The sequence below is a fragment of the Plecotus auritus genome, assembly GCF_963455305.1.
Source record: "Plecotus auritus genome assembly, chromosome: 1".
NCBI lineage: Eukaryota > Metazoa > Chordata > Mammalia > Chiroptera > Vespertilionidae > Plecotus > Plecotus auritus.
The window spans coordinates 9,176,330-9,194,282 of record NC_137770.1 but is presented as its reverse complement, the minus strand read 5'-3'; the positions used below and the strand labels follow the sequence as shown (position 1 = coordinate 9,194,282).

Genomic DNA, 17,953 nt, shown 5'->3' with positions numbered 1-17,953 from the left:
CCAGAGGGAGGAGCGCCCATGGGTCTTCCTTCGGAAGCACCAGCACCCAGCCCAGCCCAACGCTGCTCCACACGCGGCCCCTAGGACCACCCCCCGCTGGGGTCTTTAATACCCAACTGCAAGCCAAGGGTGAAGGTCTAGGTCCCAACAGCAATACGGGCCGCCCGTGCGCTGCTGGAACCGCAGATCACTGTCTGTGAGCACAGCGGCTCTCACGGGGGGTTCATAAAAGGGAGTGGCCTGCAGGGGCCGAGGCTGGAGGCAGAAAGTCTAGTTCGGGGCTGCTGTTTTTATTTTTATTTATTTACTTAGTTCATCCTCACTCAAGGGTATTTCTCCACGGATTTGTAGGGAGAGTGAAAGAGAGGGAGGGACAGAGAGAAACATCAATGTGAGAGAAACACATCGATTGGTTGCCTCCTGCACAACCCGGACTAGGGCCATGGCCGGGGAAGAGCCTGCAGCCGAGGTGCGTGCCCCTGACTGGAATTGCACCCGGGACCCTTTGGTCTGGAGGCCGATGCTCTATGTACCCAGCCAACTCGGCTAGGGCAGGGGCTGCTGTATTTTCTTAAAAAGAAATCCCAGAGGAGAGCTGACGAGGGTCTGAGCTAAAGCAGGAGCAATGGCGAGAGCCCAGCCATCAGCCCAGGCCTCGATGGTCAATTAATATTTGACGAAGGAGGCAAGAACCTACCGTGGGGTAAGGACAGTAGTCAGTGAATGGTGTCGGGGAAATTGCACAGACACATGCAAAAGCATGAAACTAAGCCACCTTCTACACCATATATAAGAAAGGACTCTTTTAATTAAAGACGTGAAACCATAAAGCTCTTAGAAGAAAACATAGGCAGTAAAGTCTCTGATATTTCTGTCAGAAATATTTTTTCTGGCATACCCCCTTGGGCAAAGAAAACCAAAGAAAACATAAACAAATGGGACTACATCAAACTAAAACGTGTTTGCACAGCAAAGGAAGCCATCAACAAAACTAAAAGACAACCTATGAAATGGAAGAAGATATCTGCCAGTGACACAAAATTAATATCCAAGATTTATACAGAACTCAGACAATTCAATACCAAAAGATAAAAAGTAAATTACAAAGTGGATGGAGGACCTGAATAGACACTTCTCCAAAGAGGACACACAGATGGCCAGCAGACACGTGAAAAGATGCTCAACATCGCTAGTCAGCAGAGAGATGCAAATTAAAACCACAATGAGACGCCACCTCACACCTGTCAGAATGGCGATCATCAATAAATCAACAAACAACAAGTGCTGGCGATATGGAGGTTCTTCAAAAAAGGTAAAACGGTCCTGGCCCGGGTTCAGTTGGTTGGAGTGTCGTCCTGTGCACCAAAAGGTTTCGGGTTTGATTCCTGATCAAGGTACATACCTAGGTTATGGTTCAATCCCTGTCTGGAGGTAACTGATCTCTCTCTATACATATATCCCCCCCTTCTTCCTCTCTTTAAACATATCCTTGGGTGAGGATCACAACAACAGGTACAAAAAATAAATAACAATGGAAGTGTGTTATGGCGCAGAGATTACACTTCTGGGTATATAACTGAAGAAAGCCAAAACCCTAATTCAGAAGAATATATGCCACCCATGTTCGTTATACTGGTAGTGTGATTTACCATAGCCAAGATATGGAAGCAACCCCAGTGTCTAACAACAGACGAGCAGGTACAGATGATGTGGTACATATACACAACGAAATATCACTCAGCCACAAGGAAAGAACGAAATCTTACCATCTGCGTCAGACCTGGAGGGTATCGTGCTAAGTGAAATAAGTCAGTCGGAGAAAGACAAATACCATATGACTTCCCTTATATGTGGGATCTAAACAACAAAATAAGTGAACAAGCAAAACTGAAAATACTCCTAGATGCAGACCACAGACTGAGGGCTGCCAGAGGGGAGAGGTGTTGGGGGGCTGGGTGAGAGAGGTGAAGGGGTTACAAAGGACAAATCGGCAGCGACAGAACCGTCACGGGGATGTAAAGCACAGCATGGGGCGTACAGTCAGTGGCGTTGTAATGCCTACGATGGTGCCAGGTGGGTGCTGGAAACATCGGAGAGACACTTGGTAAAAGAGACATTGTCTAACCCAGGGGTGGGCAAACTTTTTGATTCGAGGGCCACAATGGGTTCTTAAACTGGACCGGAGGGCCGGAACAAAAGCATGGATGGAGTGTTTGTGTGAACTAATATAAGTTCAAAGTAAAGGAGCGGAGGGGAGAGCAAGAGAACCGGATAGAACAGCCGGATCCGGCCCGCGGGCCGTAGTTTGCCCAAGGCTGGGACTCTAACCACTGTGCTGTATGCCTGAAACTAATACAAACTAATATTGATGGTAAATATATATATCAGGCGTCCTCAAACTATGGCCTGCGGGCCACATGCGGCCCGCCGAGGACATGTATCTGGCCCGCCGGGTGCCGCTGCCTGTCCTGCTTAGCAGCCGACTCGTCCCGGGCCTGCAGTGCACATAGGAATTTGTTCGTGGTTTTTTTTTTAAACTACAGTCCGGCCCTCCAACGGTCTGAGGGACAGTGAACTGGCCCCCTGTTTACAAAGTTTGAGGACCCCTGATATATATATTTATAATAAACGTACAAGTCAGCAAAGAAAACATTAAGCCTCTCTCCTGGAATGGTCAAAGGACACGAATGAATAATTCAGGAAAGAGGGAGTAGAGATGGCTGAGAAACATAAAATGTTCCAATTCTCAAGTAATGAAAAAATACACATTAAAACAACAATAATGTACATGCAAGACACCTCAAGTCTACCTATTTGATCGTAAATATTTAAAACAGACATAACATTCGACGTGTGCGGAGGGAGAGTGTGACGGCAGCTCGGACGCAGGGTAGCGATGCACCTGTGGTCTTTGACTCAATGATCCCACTGCTAGGAGTCTAAGCTAATAAAATTGCTAGCTATGTAGCGAAATGCAGATGCACAAATAAGTGACTCAGGAAATGCTTTACAGTAAAATTAAGTAAATAAATAAAGCAGGAGCGATGGCTGTCAGAGATTGGGGAGCAGAATCTACCCCGCCGACGGAGAAGGGCCGTGTGTGAGGAAGCAGAGTCTGGGAGGATTCCTGGGAAGCCCGTGTTTTGAACATTTTTTAAAAACCCTCACCAAAATATACGTTTTTATTGATTTTTATAGAGAGAGGAAGGGAGAGAGAGAGAAACATTGACGTGAAAGAGAAACATCAATCAGTTGCCTTCCTCATTACTCACCCCGACCAGGGATTGAACCCATAACCTGGGTATGTGCCCTGACCGGGAATCAAACCCCTGACCGTTCGGTGTACGGGACGACGCTCCAACCAGCTGAGCCACACCGGCCAGGGCTGAACATTCTTAACTGCCCTACACTGCAGGGATTCATTGGAAATAGGTTCCATCTGCCAACTGGACTTCAAGGCCTTAAAACCGACCCGACCGTTCCTATCCTCAGTCCCTTTAACTGTGAGCGGGCCGCTGTGCAAGCAAGGTGATGTGTGAGGATCGTTTGCAGTCCAGGACGGTGATGCACGGGACGACGGTGCCCAGAATGAAGGACACACCCAGTCCTGGACCACATCGCAGTAAGGGTACCATCTGGCCGCCGCCCCTCAGAGGCCAGCATGGCCGGCTCTCCCTCCTTCTGCAGGTGCCCAGCGCCTCCCGTCAGACTCCCCACTGGCCAGGCTCTGGGCTCAGAGTGCTTGCCCTCCGGCAGAATCCAAGCCTGTGAGTCAAATCCGTGCCTACACAGCGCGGGTAGTTTGTAAAAGACAGAGGGTTTACATCTTTTCCAGAAAGCTGGCCGAAGAGCCATGCTACTGCATTTTATTTTATTTTATTTTATTTTTTTAGCACACAACTGAGCACTCTGCAGAAATGTGGTTTTCCAAAGCCACAGTATTTTCCAGTAAAGACACAGCTTACGAGGAAACAACGTTAGAAGGATGCCCATCGAACTCTTAGTTACAAAGGAAGTACTTGGGAGAAAGATAAACTCTTCTGAAGAACGCTTCCTTTAAAACCAACCAAGGAGGGTGTGCCTGGCCCCTCCCGGCACCTCGGATGCCCCGTGCTGCCCCGCCCAGCGCTGCCCGCCCGCCCGGCCTCACAGCAAAGGTGCTGTTTCAGCAAGATACTGTATTGGCGTCAGAATCCAGCGAGAAAAACATGAAGCTCTGGGAGGGTTTTATTGATAGTAAAATTACAGCATTTAGAATTTACAGCATACTTCTTTTTATTACCAATGTTTCTGACGTTATTTAAAACATTTTGCTAATACTAGACAGCTTCTCTCTATTAATGAGCTGGGATTTTAAAGGGGAATAATAATATTTCTCCTGAAAAAGATTTTTGCACATAGTACCAAATACCCTTGACTTTAAGTGCTTGGAGAAAGCAACTCCTTACTGGTAAAGCAATGCTTCTCAACGCTTTCCGTGGTTAAGGCTTCCACGGTACCCGGTTTATAGCGCAAACAGACTGTAACAGTAGGAACCAAGAGGTTATTTCGCTTTTCTGATCCACCCTCCACTCCACTAAAATGTTTACTTTGTTAAGAGACTATAGGGAAAGGCTCACACTATCTCAGAAATTAACAATAACCAACGCCTGGTTACTTTTTAAACACAGTTTCTTCAATTTTCCACCAAGATGCTTGGGTTTGTTTATGATGCCATAAATGCTTGTGGTTTGGCTGTAAAATAAATTCCTTGCGGGTGGAGCACCAGGTGCACGAGGTAGAGGCTGCCGCCCCGCACGGCGCCGGCCCTGCACTTTTGCAGGAGGGCCTTGCCCGAGTTTGCCCTCTCGCAAAGCCCAGGGGCCTCCCGTCACCACGGGCGGGTGCAGAAGGGGTGTGAGGACACTCCATGCAGCTGCGTTCAGATGACCGCCTTCCACGAGTTCCTGGACCCCGCTTTAAACCCAACGATCTGCCAACTTGAAAATTCTGTCCCCGAGTTCAGAGGAAGTCATCTGTATTACAGATGCCAAACGCTGTTTAAGATTTTAAATAAATCATTCCTAATTCCCCGAACAGAAATGCTTGGAAATGAACACTGTTTTCCATTTCAAAACTAGGAAATAAGTCAATGGCCAATAGCGCAAAAGATGATGAAAGTGATTTCAAAAATGTGTCTGAGAGCAGCAGGAAGCGGGACTTGACCTGCCGTGGCGATTCGAGTAGCACCTGCAGGAGAAGGCGGGTATCAGGGAACGAACGTCTAGCTACACGATGGACAGGCGCTGGAAGGAACATAATAAAGTCCCTCACGACGCCTTCCAAGGCAAGAGGAAAAAGAGGTGGTTAGTCAGACTCATACCCTCTAAGGCAATGACCAACTTCCAAGTTACTGCAATGTGAAATGTGTTACAGGAGGGCTGGGGAGATTTACAGCATTACAGTGCAGATCACCACTGTGTTATTTATAATCTGATAGGGTTCTGTTCAAAAGGAAAAGTAAGAAAAGAAAGGGTTTAGCCACGATACACGTAAACAAACAAGAATTTTAGATGAAGACTGGTTTGGCTCAGTGGATAGAGCGTCGGCCTGCGGACTGAAAGGTCCCGGGTTCGATTCCGGTCAAGGGCATGTACCTTGGTGGCGGGCACATCCTCAGTGGGAGGTGTGCAGGAGGCAGCTGATTGATGTTTCTCTCTCATCGATGTTTCTAACTCTTTATCTCTCCCCCTTCCTCTCTGTAAAAAATCAATAAAATATATTTTTTTAAAAAAGAATTTTAGATGAAAATCAGTCAGAGGTTAACAATGTGAGGTGACCGACAAAAGAGCAAAGGTGATCTTGGGCTGCATTAGTAGAAATATAAACGGTAGAATAAGGGGGGTGAAGGATCCTGTTCTCCTCTGCTCTGTTTCAAAATCCTACCTGGGAGAGCACATTCGGTTGTGTCAAGTTTTAAAAGGCATACAGACAGAAGAAAGTATAGCTATGGCAAACCAGGGTGATTAAGGGTCTAAAACTGTGTCTTGTGGGGAATTTTTTAAAAATATAATTTTATTGATTTCAGAGAGGAAGGGAGAGGGAAAGAGAGACAGAAACATCAATGATGAGAGAGAATCATTGATTGGCTGCCTCTTGCACGTTCCCCACTGGGGATCGAGTCCGAAACGAGGGCATGAGCCCTGACCAGGAATTGAACTGTGACCTCCTGGTCCTAAGGTCGACACTCAACCACTGAGCCATGCCGGCCAGGCAGTTTTTGGTTTTCTTAAGCATCCCAGAGGTACAGGGCATGTGCAGGAGGCAACCTATCGATGTGTTTCTCTCACATCGAGGTTTCTCTCTGTCTTTCCCTCTCTCTTCCACTCTCTCTAAAATCAATGGAAAAATATCCTTGGGTGAGGATTAAAAAAGAAAAATGAAAGTAAACCAGGAGATGAGACGATCTGTTAGGTCCCTTCAAATGCTGAGAGTCTTATTACCTATGGCAGTGGTCGGTAAACCGCGGCTCGCGAGCCACATGCGGCTCTTTGGCCCCTTGAGTGTGGCTCTTCCACAAAATACCACAGCCTGGGCGAGTCTATTTTGAAGAAGTGGCGTTAGAAGAAGTTTAAGTTTAAAAAATTTGGCTCTCAAAAGAAATTTCAATCGTTGTACTGTTGATATTTGGCTCTGTTGACTAGTGAGTTTGCCGACGACCACTGCCCTATGGCAACTAAGCAAGGGTGTGCTTTGACACTTTGGTGAGCTGTGACAGGGGCACGTGAGTGTTGAAAGTGAAACGGAATGGCAACATTTTGTTCTTCCCACCTGCTCCTCTTTCATCCAGGTCCTTAATTCCCTATTCTTTTTACTAGCAAGGTGTAATACAAAGAGCTGGTATTTAGATTTCACAAACTCCAGACTGATTTCTCAAAAGTGTTAAACCCTGGGTTACAATATAACCCAGCAATTCCACTCCTAGGTATCAACCTAAAAGAAATGAAAATATCCGTCCACACAAAAACTTGTCCACGAATGTTCTTAGCAGAATTATTCATGATAGTCAGAAAGCGGAAACATCCCACATGTCCATCGACTGGCGAAGGATGAACAAAATGTGGCCGACCCATCCAATGGGATATTTGGCCAGAAGATGGAATGAAGTACTCACTTCAAGAGGCTACAGCTTGGATGAACCTTAAAACAAGATGCTCTGTCAAAGAAGCCAGACACAAAAGGCCAGTGATTGCAAGGTTCCATTTATATTGAACACCCAGGATCTAACTTAGAGACAGAAAGTAGATTTGTGGTCATCAGAGTCTAAGGTGATGGGGGAATGGGAGTAACTGCTCCTAGGTACTGGGGTTTCTATCCAGAGTGATAAAAAATGTCCCAGAATCAGAAATGTTGATGCTTGCACGATGCTGTGAATATACTGAAAGCCACTTCATTGTATATTTTAAAGGGGTGAAATTTTATGGTATGTGACTATCTCAACAACTAGAGGCCTGGTGCATGAAATTCGTGCATGGGTAGGGTCCCTAGGCCTGGCTGGTGATCAGAGCCGATTGGGGCCTGCCGGCCACCGGCCAGGGCCTTCCTTCGTTCCGCACCGCCCCCATGGTGGTCAGCACACGTTATAGCAAGCAATTGAGCTCCTGGTCTCCCAGTCAAACTCCTGAGGGGACACTTTGCATATTAGCCTTTTATATATATATATATATATTAGAGGCCCGGTGCATGAAATTCGTGCACGGGGGGGGGGGGTGTCCCTCAGCCCAGCCTGCACCCTCTCTAATCTGGGGCCCCTCGAGGGATGTCCGGGCAGTTGGACATCCCTCTCACAATCCAGGACTGTTGGATCCCAACTGCTCCCCTGCCTGCCTTCCTGATTGCCCCTAATCGCTTCTGCCTGCCAGCCTGATCACCCCCTAACCACTCCCCTGACAGCCTGATTGATGTCTAACTGCTTCCCTGCCAGCCTGATTGCCCCTAACTGCCCTCCCCTGCAGGCCTGGTCACCCCTAACTGCCCTCCCCTGAAGGCTTGATTGCCCCCAACTGCCCTCCCTTGCAGGCCTGGTCCCTCCCAACTGCCCTCCCCTGCTGGTCTGATCGCCCACAACTGCCTCCCTCACAGGCCTGGTCCCTCCCAACTGCCCTCCCCTGCTGGCCATCTTGTCACAGCCATCTTGTGTCCACATGGGGGCAGGATCTTTAACCACATGGGGGCAGCCATCTTGTGTGTTGGAGTGATGGTCAATCTGCATATTACTCTTTTATTAGGTAGGATAGAGGCCTGGTGCATGGGTGGGGGCTGGCTGGTTTGCCCTGAAGGGTGTCCCGGATCAGGGTGGGGGTTTCCTTGGGGTGTGAGGCGGCCTGGGCGAGGGGCCTGTGGTGGTTTGCAGGCCGGCCACGTCCCCTGGCGACCCAAGCGGAGGCCCTGGTATCTGGGATTTATTTACCTTCTACAATTGAAACTTCGTAGCCTGGAGCGGAGCCAAGCCTTCTGCTTGCTCCGTGGCAGCAGCCATTTCTGTTGGGATTTATGTATCTTCTATAATTGAAACTTTGTAGCCTTAAACAGAGGCCTGGGCCGGCCAGGGTGTGCGGAAAGCTTGGCTTCCTCCATCACCAGGGGCAACCCTAGCCTCCTGCTCTATCCAGCTCCGTGGCTGCCGCCATTTTTGTTAGGATTTACTTATCTTCTATAATTGAAACTTTGTAGCCTTAAGCGGAGGCCTGGGCCGGCCATAGTGTGCAGAAAGCTTGGCTGCCTCCATCGCCGGGGAAACCCAAGCCCCCTGCTCTCTCCGTGGCCACAGCCATCTTGGATGGGTTAATTTGCATGCTTGCTCCTGATTGGCTTGTGGGCGTGGCTTGGGGTGCAGTGTAGTGATGGTTAATTTGCATATTACTCTTATATTAGATAGGATTATTAGATAGGATAGATGCTGTTATTAAAACAAAGTCACACTGGTATCCAAGCCTTAGCAGTTGCGTGGCCTTATAAACTTACACATTTCCCTGAGCCTCAGTTTCCTCATATGTAAAAAAGGATGGTGAGACTGCCTCCCTCAAAGGGAGGCCTTGAAGAAAGTGTGGCGGCAAGGACGATATTTTCCAAGGCGTAAATTGGCTGACAAATGATAGCTTTTTCCACTTTTCAACTGCTGTCGGTTTTCTTAGAGCAATAAAGGAAGTTTGTGATTTCTAGCTCACTTGATAAAGTTCTAAACACGGAAGAAAAAACCGCACAGATTCTCTGCTTCTGTGAGAAAGCTAGTATCTAAACGCTGAGAATGGCTAGTCTTTCGGGAGACTAGAAACTGCCAGACTTTACGTGGAGCATCAATGACAAAGGAAGTAGGAGAAATAGCAAGAAAAAGAGCACAAGGCGAAGACAGAAATGTCATTCATTAGGACAAAATTTCCTCCTGCTCCCATCTCATTTAGATACGATCTTCTATCCTGAGCATGCTCAGTGTGACCATCATCCAAACGATAAGTATGGGTTGTATTGTCTGAAGCTAATAAGTAACTATGACTTTTTAGTTCCTGTCACTATCAAAAGCATGGAGCTGTACTCAACATTTGAAAATTAATGAGTTCATACAGTATGCTGTGTAGTCTTGCCATTGTAATGTAAATCTATAAAAAAAGTGTTTCAATGCAGCTAATAAAAAAATCCAAATGTTCCATTTAGTTCTTGGTGAAATGGTGTTTCTGCGATCCAATGTTTTAATTGAATCACCATAGTAATTAACTGAATTGTATTTATTTACATTTTCACTTAATGGGAGCCTCTTAAAATGAATAATCTCACATCAAAACATCTGTTGCTTAAGACATCACCAGTGAGCATTCATTTCTGCCACACAGACGACTCTTGCTCTAAGCTGTATTCAGAAGGTAACCCAAAAATAATAACAAGAGCTATGAACTTTTTGAGAAAAGTAATTCAACAGTCACGATTCGCTCCACTGTGTTTTGAAGTGATATTATTGTTTGCCTCTGGTTCAAGTGATTTTTCTTTAAACTGCTACCTACAATAGGTAAGAGTTGGTTTTTACTTTCTTTTAGACAGCATTACCAGTAAAATATCTTACCAATATCTCTAAACTAGCAAATAACAAGAGAGGGCAGAAAATAAAAAAACTCATGAATATGTGTTCAGGTCAACCCTATGACTGAACTGCTATTTAGGAACAATATGACCAGGCTTCCCTATCAGCTGCTCCAATAAAAACATCGAGGCTCATTCCATAACCTAAATCAAACTGTCAACATATATGACCACATAGTAATTTTTTAAAAGCCTCCATGCCTGGACTGCCGAATCTCAGAGGGAAGGCGGGGGAGGGTGGGTGCGTGGGAAATAATAAAAAAAAACAACCAAACTCCAAAACCTCTATGCCTGGAAATCATTTAACATAATTTTTCAGCCACATGCCTTGCACAACTAACACAGAGGGAATTCTACCATAAACATGTAGGAGGGGGTACTACCGTTTACATAAAAAAATAGTAATTCAAATATGATTGATTATAAGTCAATTAAGAAAGGTATTCAAAATCTATTGGAGAATAAAACCGTTCCCATGACTAAACTATGGGGGATCCCAGCGGCCAGCTGAGTACCCAATACCCTCCATCTGCCTTCCCACCTTCTGAGGATCAAAACACACAGAGGGGTTCTGCTCTGGGAAACTGGTGTCCAATTGGAAGAGAGTCAACACTTTCATTCCACTGTAGGGGGAGGGCGTTACTAAGTTAGGGAAGGCCCCATGGGATTAATATGAAAATTATAAGCTGCCAAAACCGCTTCCATGAAAAGGTGATATTTCACCAGAGATGAGAATACCATTATAGAGGATGAATCAGCACACTCACTAATATTTATTGCTACAGCTAATACCTCCTATGGCAAACAGGTGTTAAATGGCTAGAAAAATTCCCCTAAATCACAGTTGCAAAATAAATAGCTTGAGTTGTCAAAGCATCTAGAATTCCAAAAGATTCCAACTGCACTCCAGACAAATCCTAAAAAAAAAACCCAAACAATACACACTTTTTTTCCTTTACAAACTTTTGGGGCTCTCTGATAAAGCAATCAATCCAAGGTATGTCTAAAAAAAATCATGTTGTTTGTGCATGAACTACCACACATCGTGTTCTGATAAAATAGGTAGTGCTCTGTGGAAATCTCTCAACCTTACTAGGGAGAGCAAAAATTTTAAAGATGCCATATTGGTAGCTATTAATGTTTACTTCCTGTTAAAAAATAATTTAAATTTTTTTTAAATTTATCAACGTGTGAGCAAAATAAGTGGAAATACTTTTAAGGCAGGTCCGCTTTGCCTGCCCATTTAGATGGCATTAAACTGGGATGATTTCATCAAAGTGGAACTGAATGGATTCTGAGGGTCCATCCGCAACAAATGTGCGTGCATCCTCGCAGCAGTGTTTTGTTATTAAGTGATTTGTTTGCCGAGTTCCTCATCCAGACCTTTCCAACCAGATGTGAATGGGGAAGCAGAACGCAACCGTCCCCGGAGCCCGCGGGCGGCCGGGCCTCCCCACGCGCTGCGGCGGGTGCGCTCGTGCGGGAGGCGCCCCGACCAGCCGGTCCCGCGCGCACTGGCCGGAGCCGGGCGGCGGCGGCGGCGGGCAGGGGCGCGGGGAGCGCGGCCCGGGCCCGCGGCCCTGCACAATGCGTTCCGGCGGCGGGAACCGCGCGCCCCTCCGCCGCAACTTTACGCGGCCTCCTGCCCGGCCGCCCGGCCTCTCCCCTCGGCCCGGCCCCGCCGCGGCCCCCGCCCCCGCTCCCGCCCCCGCCGCCGCTCACCGTTGCAGAACTGGAGCAGCGAGGACGTGTCGTACAGGCTGCTGTAGCTCGAGAAGCCGTCCTCCATGCTGAGGCCGCCGGGCAGCGCCCGCTCCCCCGGCCCGGCCGCGCCGCCGCCGCTCACCCCACACGGAGCCGCCCGAGCCGCGGCCAGCGCTGGCGCTGGGGCGGCCCTGCTGTGGCGGCCGCTGCCGGTTACCACGGCAACCCCGGGCCCGCCGCCGCCGCGCACGCCAGCGCGGGTTCTGCCCGCCAGGGGGCGCCCGCGGCGGGGACGTGGCCGGGCGGGGCCGGGCGGGCGGGGCCGGGGGCGGAGTCCGGGTCGGGGTCGAGCCCGTCCTGTGCACAGAGAGGAGGGAGGGCGCGGGGCCGACGGGCGGGGATGCTGCGGGGGCTCCGCGGCCAGGCCCGCCTCCTTCGGGAGGCCGAAGCATGGGGGATGCGGGGACAAAGGCGAGCGGGGAGGGCGGCGGCGGTGGCGACGCGGGAGGGGCGGGGAACCCTCCCGCGGACCCTCCACTCCCTTCCGGCCAGGGCAGCCCCTCCTGCGGACGCCAAAGCCCGCGCTCCCTGGAGGCGCTGTCCTCCGGCCCGCGGCAGCTGCAGGACCAAACATGGACAACTTGCGAGCCCAATTCAGCTGCCTTTCCACCCCGGATCAGCTCCGCTTTTGGCCGCGTCCTGCGAGGAGGGCCCCGCGGTCCCCATGGTCTTCCTTGCAGCAGGGCCCGCCTCCAGGGAGAAGGAGCGCCTGGTTCCTAACTCCGCTGGCACCTTCGCTCACCAGTGGCAAAAGATGCGGCTTCCCACTTTAAAAAGCAGGAAGTCTGGGCCTTTCCAGGAGTTAAAACATCTGCTTTGTTCGCTCCCCCTCCAGCAGCCCCCCCGGGTGCAGACTTGCTACATTCCACACTAGTTAACTTGTTATGGGACCCAAGGAAATCAGGATTGATTCTACCTCAGGAGGAGAAACACACACGCACGCGGGTTTGTAGCGTTTCCAGTCCACCCATGCACAGGCGAGGCGGACCCTGGGAGTATCATTGCCCGTGGCCTGAAGTCAAGGCGCTGGCAACAAGGAATCCGAGAGTCCGCGGATCGGACCATCTCCTGGCTGCACAGCCAAATCCGAGTGGCTTCGAATTGTAGGTTGAACACAGGTGAAATGGAGATGGAGTAAAAAGTTCCTCTGTCTCCTCCCTGTGGTTCCCAGATGGAGGGAGGCCTGTGTTCCACAGCAGAAGGCAGGGTGAGGCCGGGGCTCTGTGGCTGTGCGTGGCATATTTGGCTCCCGGTTGGCCACGTCTGCCATTGGATGCCGAAGGCAGAGGGAATGGTGGAGTCCTCGTCAGAGAGACCAAGCCCAGAAGACGAGAGGGATTGTGAAGGAGAAAGGTACATGTAGGAGGCTGAAGGGCTACAGGTGCCATTTGCTTGACTGTGGCCTGGTATTTGAAGGACAGTGTTAGTGATGGTGAAGGAAGAGAGTAGGGCCTGCTGATGGCCAAGGGCCGGTCGGACATGACTGGACGGGTTGTCTGGCGGACAGTGGGAAATCAGAGTGGACAGAGAGGCGGGGTCAGGTGGGAGACCCGGCAGCGGGTGGAGCGAGGCAGGCGGTCTACATGCAGGTAGGTGGCCGAGCAGAGCACTGTTGGGGAGATGAGTCTGAGTGTGATCTGGACTGCAGGGGCCAGTGCCCGGAGCCGGAGCAGCTGAGTGTCTGTGTCGCTCCAGAAGAGAGACTGAGGGCCGAGCCAGAGGACCACACAGCTGGAGAGTCAGAAAGGCAGAGAGGGGACAGCAGCCTCCCATTAGAAACGCCCTGTGGCTACTGGAGGGGCAAGACCAGCTCCCCGGGGACTTGGGAACTGTTGGCAAAGAGGTGTGAGTGAACGGCCTGAGGGGGGGAACGGAAGGAAGGTTGGCAGGAGCTGGGCAGAGCCTTGGAAAGGGAAGAGGGAAGCGGACTCCGAAGGCACAGTCAGAGGGGCACGGGAATCAGCCACGGGTGCAACCCATCAAGCTAAGAGCACAGAAAGCTGCCAAGAGGCGGGCCTTGCCCTAGCTGGTTTGGCTCAGTGGTAGAGCGTTGGCCTGGGGACCAAAAGGTCCCAGGTTCGATTCCGGTCCACGGCACATGGCCGGGTTGATCCCCGGTGGGAGACTTGATTCTCTCTCATCGTGGTTGTTTTTATCTCTCTATCCCTCTTCCTTCCTCTCTGAAATCAACTATATATATATATATATATTTTTTTTTTTTTTTAAAAAAGAGGTGGGCCTTGTCACGGAACAGTCCAGGAGGGCGAGGCTGGGGAAAGGCCCTTCCGCCTGGTGACCGAGGGCTTGCCGACGACCTGGAGCATCTTAGTGGGCCCTGGGGTCAGGAGCAGGGCCACTGGGCAGTGAAGGGGGAGTACATGCATATGCATATTGGAGAACTTTTGGCAGGAAAGGAAATGGGCCAGAGCGCAGGGGTGCCAGAGGGTTACATAGGTGTCCCCCCCCCTCCTCAGAGTACTGAAGGACCCCCTGCATCTCGAAGGCAAGAGACATGTGTGACGGAGAAGGGGCTTTTGAAAGGTGAAACTTAGCAGAGAGACTCATTTGAACGTGGCCTTTCTCTGTTTTCTCACTCCCCACCCCCCCCACCCCCACCCCCACCCCCGCGTCTGGTCCGATCTTTACACTCTCCCTACGCCACCTGATGATTGTACGCGCCAGGAAGGATTGGGTAAGTGACAGAAAAAGCCGAACGGCATCGCATCTTGACCTTGGAAAGGAAATGAGGACCATGGGTAAATGAGTGGGCGATGGTTCTCTTTAAGAATGTTGGTGGTGTTGGTTTGTAATGTTAAAGGTAGATATTTGGTGACCCCCAACTACAAGAGGCGAGGGAATAAAGGAAATTCAGAAATGGGACAGGGGAAAAGTTCAGCTGCGCGTTTCTTTAGAAGGTTTTATGTCCACTAGAGCAAAATGACAATTAAGAACTCAGTCCACTTGCTTTGAGATGATAAAGATTATCACACTCTTAACCTAGAGTACTGGACAACTATGTTTTCCCCACAATAATAAAAGTGTACTCTAGCTCTAGCTGGTTTGGCTCAGTGGATAGAGCGTCGGCCTGCGGACTGAAGGGTCCCAGGTTTGATTCCAGTCAAGGACATGTACCTTGGTTGCGGGCACATCCCCAGTAGGGGGTGTGCAGGAGGCAGCTGATTGATGTTTCTAACTCTCTATCCCTCTCCCTTCCTGTCTGTAAAAATCAATAAAATATTTTTAAAAAAAGGTGTACTCTAGACACACACACACACACACACACACACCAGCAAGATTTAGTATAATTATAAGGATATGCATGTTAAATCAATTAGGTGTAATCTACACAGCATTTAAAAAAAAAAAAATCTATGGAGAAAGTTCAAGAAAAATCCCTGAAAACTTAGTTAGTAATGTGAGATTTTGTGCCCAAACATTTTTTTTAAATATATTTTTTATTTATTTCAGAGAGGAAGGAAGAGAGAGAGAGAGAGACATCAATGATGAGAGAGAATCATTGGTCAGCTGCCTCCTACATGCCCCACACTGGGGATCCAGCCCACAACCCAGGCATGTGCCCTGACCGGGAATAGAACCATGACCTCCTAGTTCAGAGGTTGATGTTCAACCACTGAGCCACGCCGGCCAGGCTTGTCCAAACATTTTTAACCGATCGTTAGTCTGCATCATTTTGAGATAATTTATGGCCTGAGTCCAGAGAATGTTGTCATTGTAATAAGGAATGTGAGCTCTCTGGGATACTATGACCACAGTGTTCCATGCACTACATGCACACTTGTGCAACCTGCGAAAAAGAGAAAGGGAAATGGGGGTCCTGTCGCCTCTATTCACCGAGAAGTATTACAATTGCCCAGAAACATGATCGATCGTCTATTGTTTAACTCAACATTCTTCCAAACGTAGTTGCTCAGTGATCTTGGGGCTGGGATACACTCCCAGCAGGTGGCTGTGAAGTCGATTTAAATAGTCGCATCAGCACTTTAAACAATGGAATAGAAAATTCCACTCTGGGTCCCTCCCCAAAGGAAGTGAAAGCAGGGCCTCAAAGATATCCTGTACCCCATGTTCATAGCAGCACTAGTCACAATAGCCAAAACCTGGGACCACCCCAAGTGCCCACGGATGGAGAAATGGGTAAGCAAGTACTCCAGCTGCACGCTGGGGTACGGATCCGTCTGGCGAAGGAAGGAAATGTGGGTGGGCCTGAGGACACAGTGCCGCATGGAATAAGCCAGTCCAAAGTGACAGATACTGTGTGATTCCACTTCTATGAGATCCCTAGAGCAGTCAAACCCATGGAGACAGAGAGTAGGAAGGTGGCTGCCAGAGGCTGGGGGAGGGAGGGCTCGTGGGGACAAGTTTCCTTTCGGGATGTTGGGAAAGTTCCGGAGATGATGGTAGTGATGGTGGCACAACAAAGGTAAGTGTACTTGGTGCCACTGAACCACACACTTAAAAATGGTTAAAGCCCACCAGCATGGCTCAGTGGTGGAGCGTTGACCTATGAACCAGAAGGTCACAGTTCGATTCCCGGTCAGGGCACATGCCCGGGTTGCAGGCTCGATCCCCAGTGGGGGATGTGCAGGAGGCAGCCGATCCATGATTCTCTCCCATCATGGATGTTTCTATTGCTCTTTCCCTCTCCCTTCCTCTCTGAAATCAATAAAATGACATTTTTTAAAAAAGACTTAAAATAGCAAACGTTATGCTATCTATAATTTACCACACACACACACACACACACACACACACACACACACAAAGAGGAAATGTAATAGGAAACGTCAGCGTGCACGGAGCAGAGTGAGAACAAGTATTTTGCTCGAAGGATTGTCTTCACTTGAAATGTCTGTGCGCTGCGCTGTGATGTCAGGTGTATTTCTCCCTGTAGGTCCCGGAGTCTGGGAAAACATTCAGGCGTACATAGTCATACAAGTACAGGGATCATGACAAATTGTAGTGAGTGTGCTATGAAACCAAAGAGAGGGGTTCCGGTGAGTGGGGAGCGTCTGGATTGGGCTGAGCAGGGGCAGGGGGAACAGGTAGCAGGGGACGAAGAGCAGGAAGCCACAGGCAGCCCCAGCTTATCTGAGGACCCAGGAGAAGACAGGCAAAGAAGGAAGTGGCCTGTGCGTGAGGGGGCTCCGAGTGGACTCTAACAGCCAAGGGAACTTGCCCTGCCGTTAATATTAGGGGTTCCATTGTGTCCTCCCCGCCCTGTCCCCCCACCACACACACACACACATTCATACGTGGAAGCACTAGCCCCTCGTACTTTAAAATGATTTGGAAATGGGGTTTTTACACAGGTGACCTGGTTAAAATGAGGTCCCTGTGGTGGGCACGAATCCAACATGGCCGGTGTCATACAAGAGGAATTAGGACACAGACATACACACAGGGATGACCTGTGAAGACCCCGGGAGGGGACGGCCACCCAAGGAGCGAGGCCTGGGCTAGGTCTTTCCCTCGGAAGGCAGCGTCCCACCGATGGGGGATGCCCAGCCTCCAGCGCTGTGGGACAAGGCGTTTCTGAGTTGAAGGCTCCCCGTTCGCGGTCCGTGTGACAGCAGCCCTCACAGTCTGGCTCTGTCACAGCGTCAGGACACCGCTCGTTACCGACGGTGAAAGATAACGTCAGCTTTCTCGCGATAAAATCGTTACTCTCTAAAATGAGAGGTAGTCACAGACTCTTAGCATCCGTAGAGAACGTGGCATTCCGCGATCCCCGGCCCTCCAGCCCACCCAGCTGTGCTTGGCTACAGCATCACTGAGGCCTGGGCATGCAGGCCAGCGCAAAGTTGTAAGAGCCTGCATCGTTAAAAAGACAGTTGGGTATTTTTTTCCCAAACCGTCCTTCCCAAAGCACCCCTCCTGGATCCTCCTTTGGTCGGGTCGATTTCATCTCCCTCGGTCCTGGTTCGGGCTTTGGTCTATTCTGAAATGTCGTGGTAACAGCCCGTGTCCTGGTTTCCACAGCCCCGGGCGGTTAACTCGCCCGAAGAGGGCTGAATGAGGTCATTTCACCCTCTGTCGCCTACCCCATGAAGTGCACGCA

General features: G+C 49.7%; 1 protein-coding gene across 4 annotated transcripts in view; it reads right to left on the bottom strand.

The window, feature by feature from the left end:
- The window catches only part of EML1 (EMAP like 1), a 163,384-nt gene that overhangs the window by 105,321 nt on the left and 40,110 nt on the right, over positions 1-17,953 (bottom strand). Inside the window, exon 1 of one of the 4 annotated variants that reach the window (XM_080664370.1) lies at positions 11,833-12,029. The exons of 2 other annotated variants lie outside the window; for them this stretch is intronic. In XM_080664370.1, coding sequence (XP_080520496.1) covers positions 11,833-11,899 — 67 coding nt within the window. In that variant the 5' untranslated portion in view covers positions 11,900-12,029. Of the gene's footprint in view, positions 1-11,832; positions 12,030-17,953 lie in introns of those variants that run through there. One more of the 4 variants, XM_080664372.1, reaches the window with a different exon arrangement.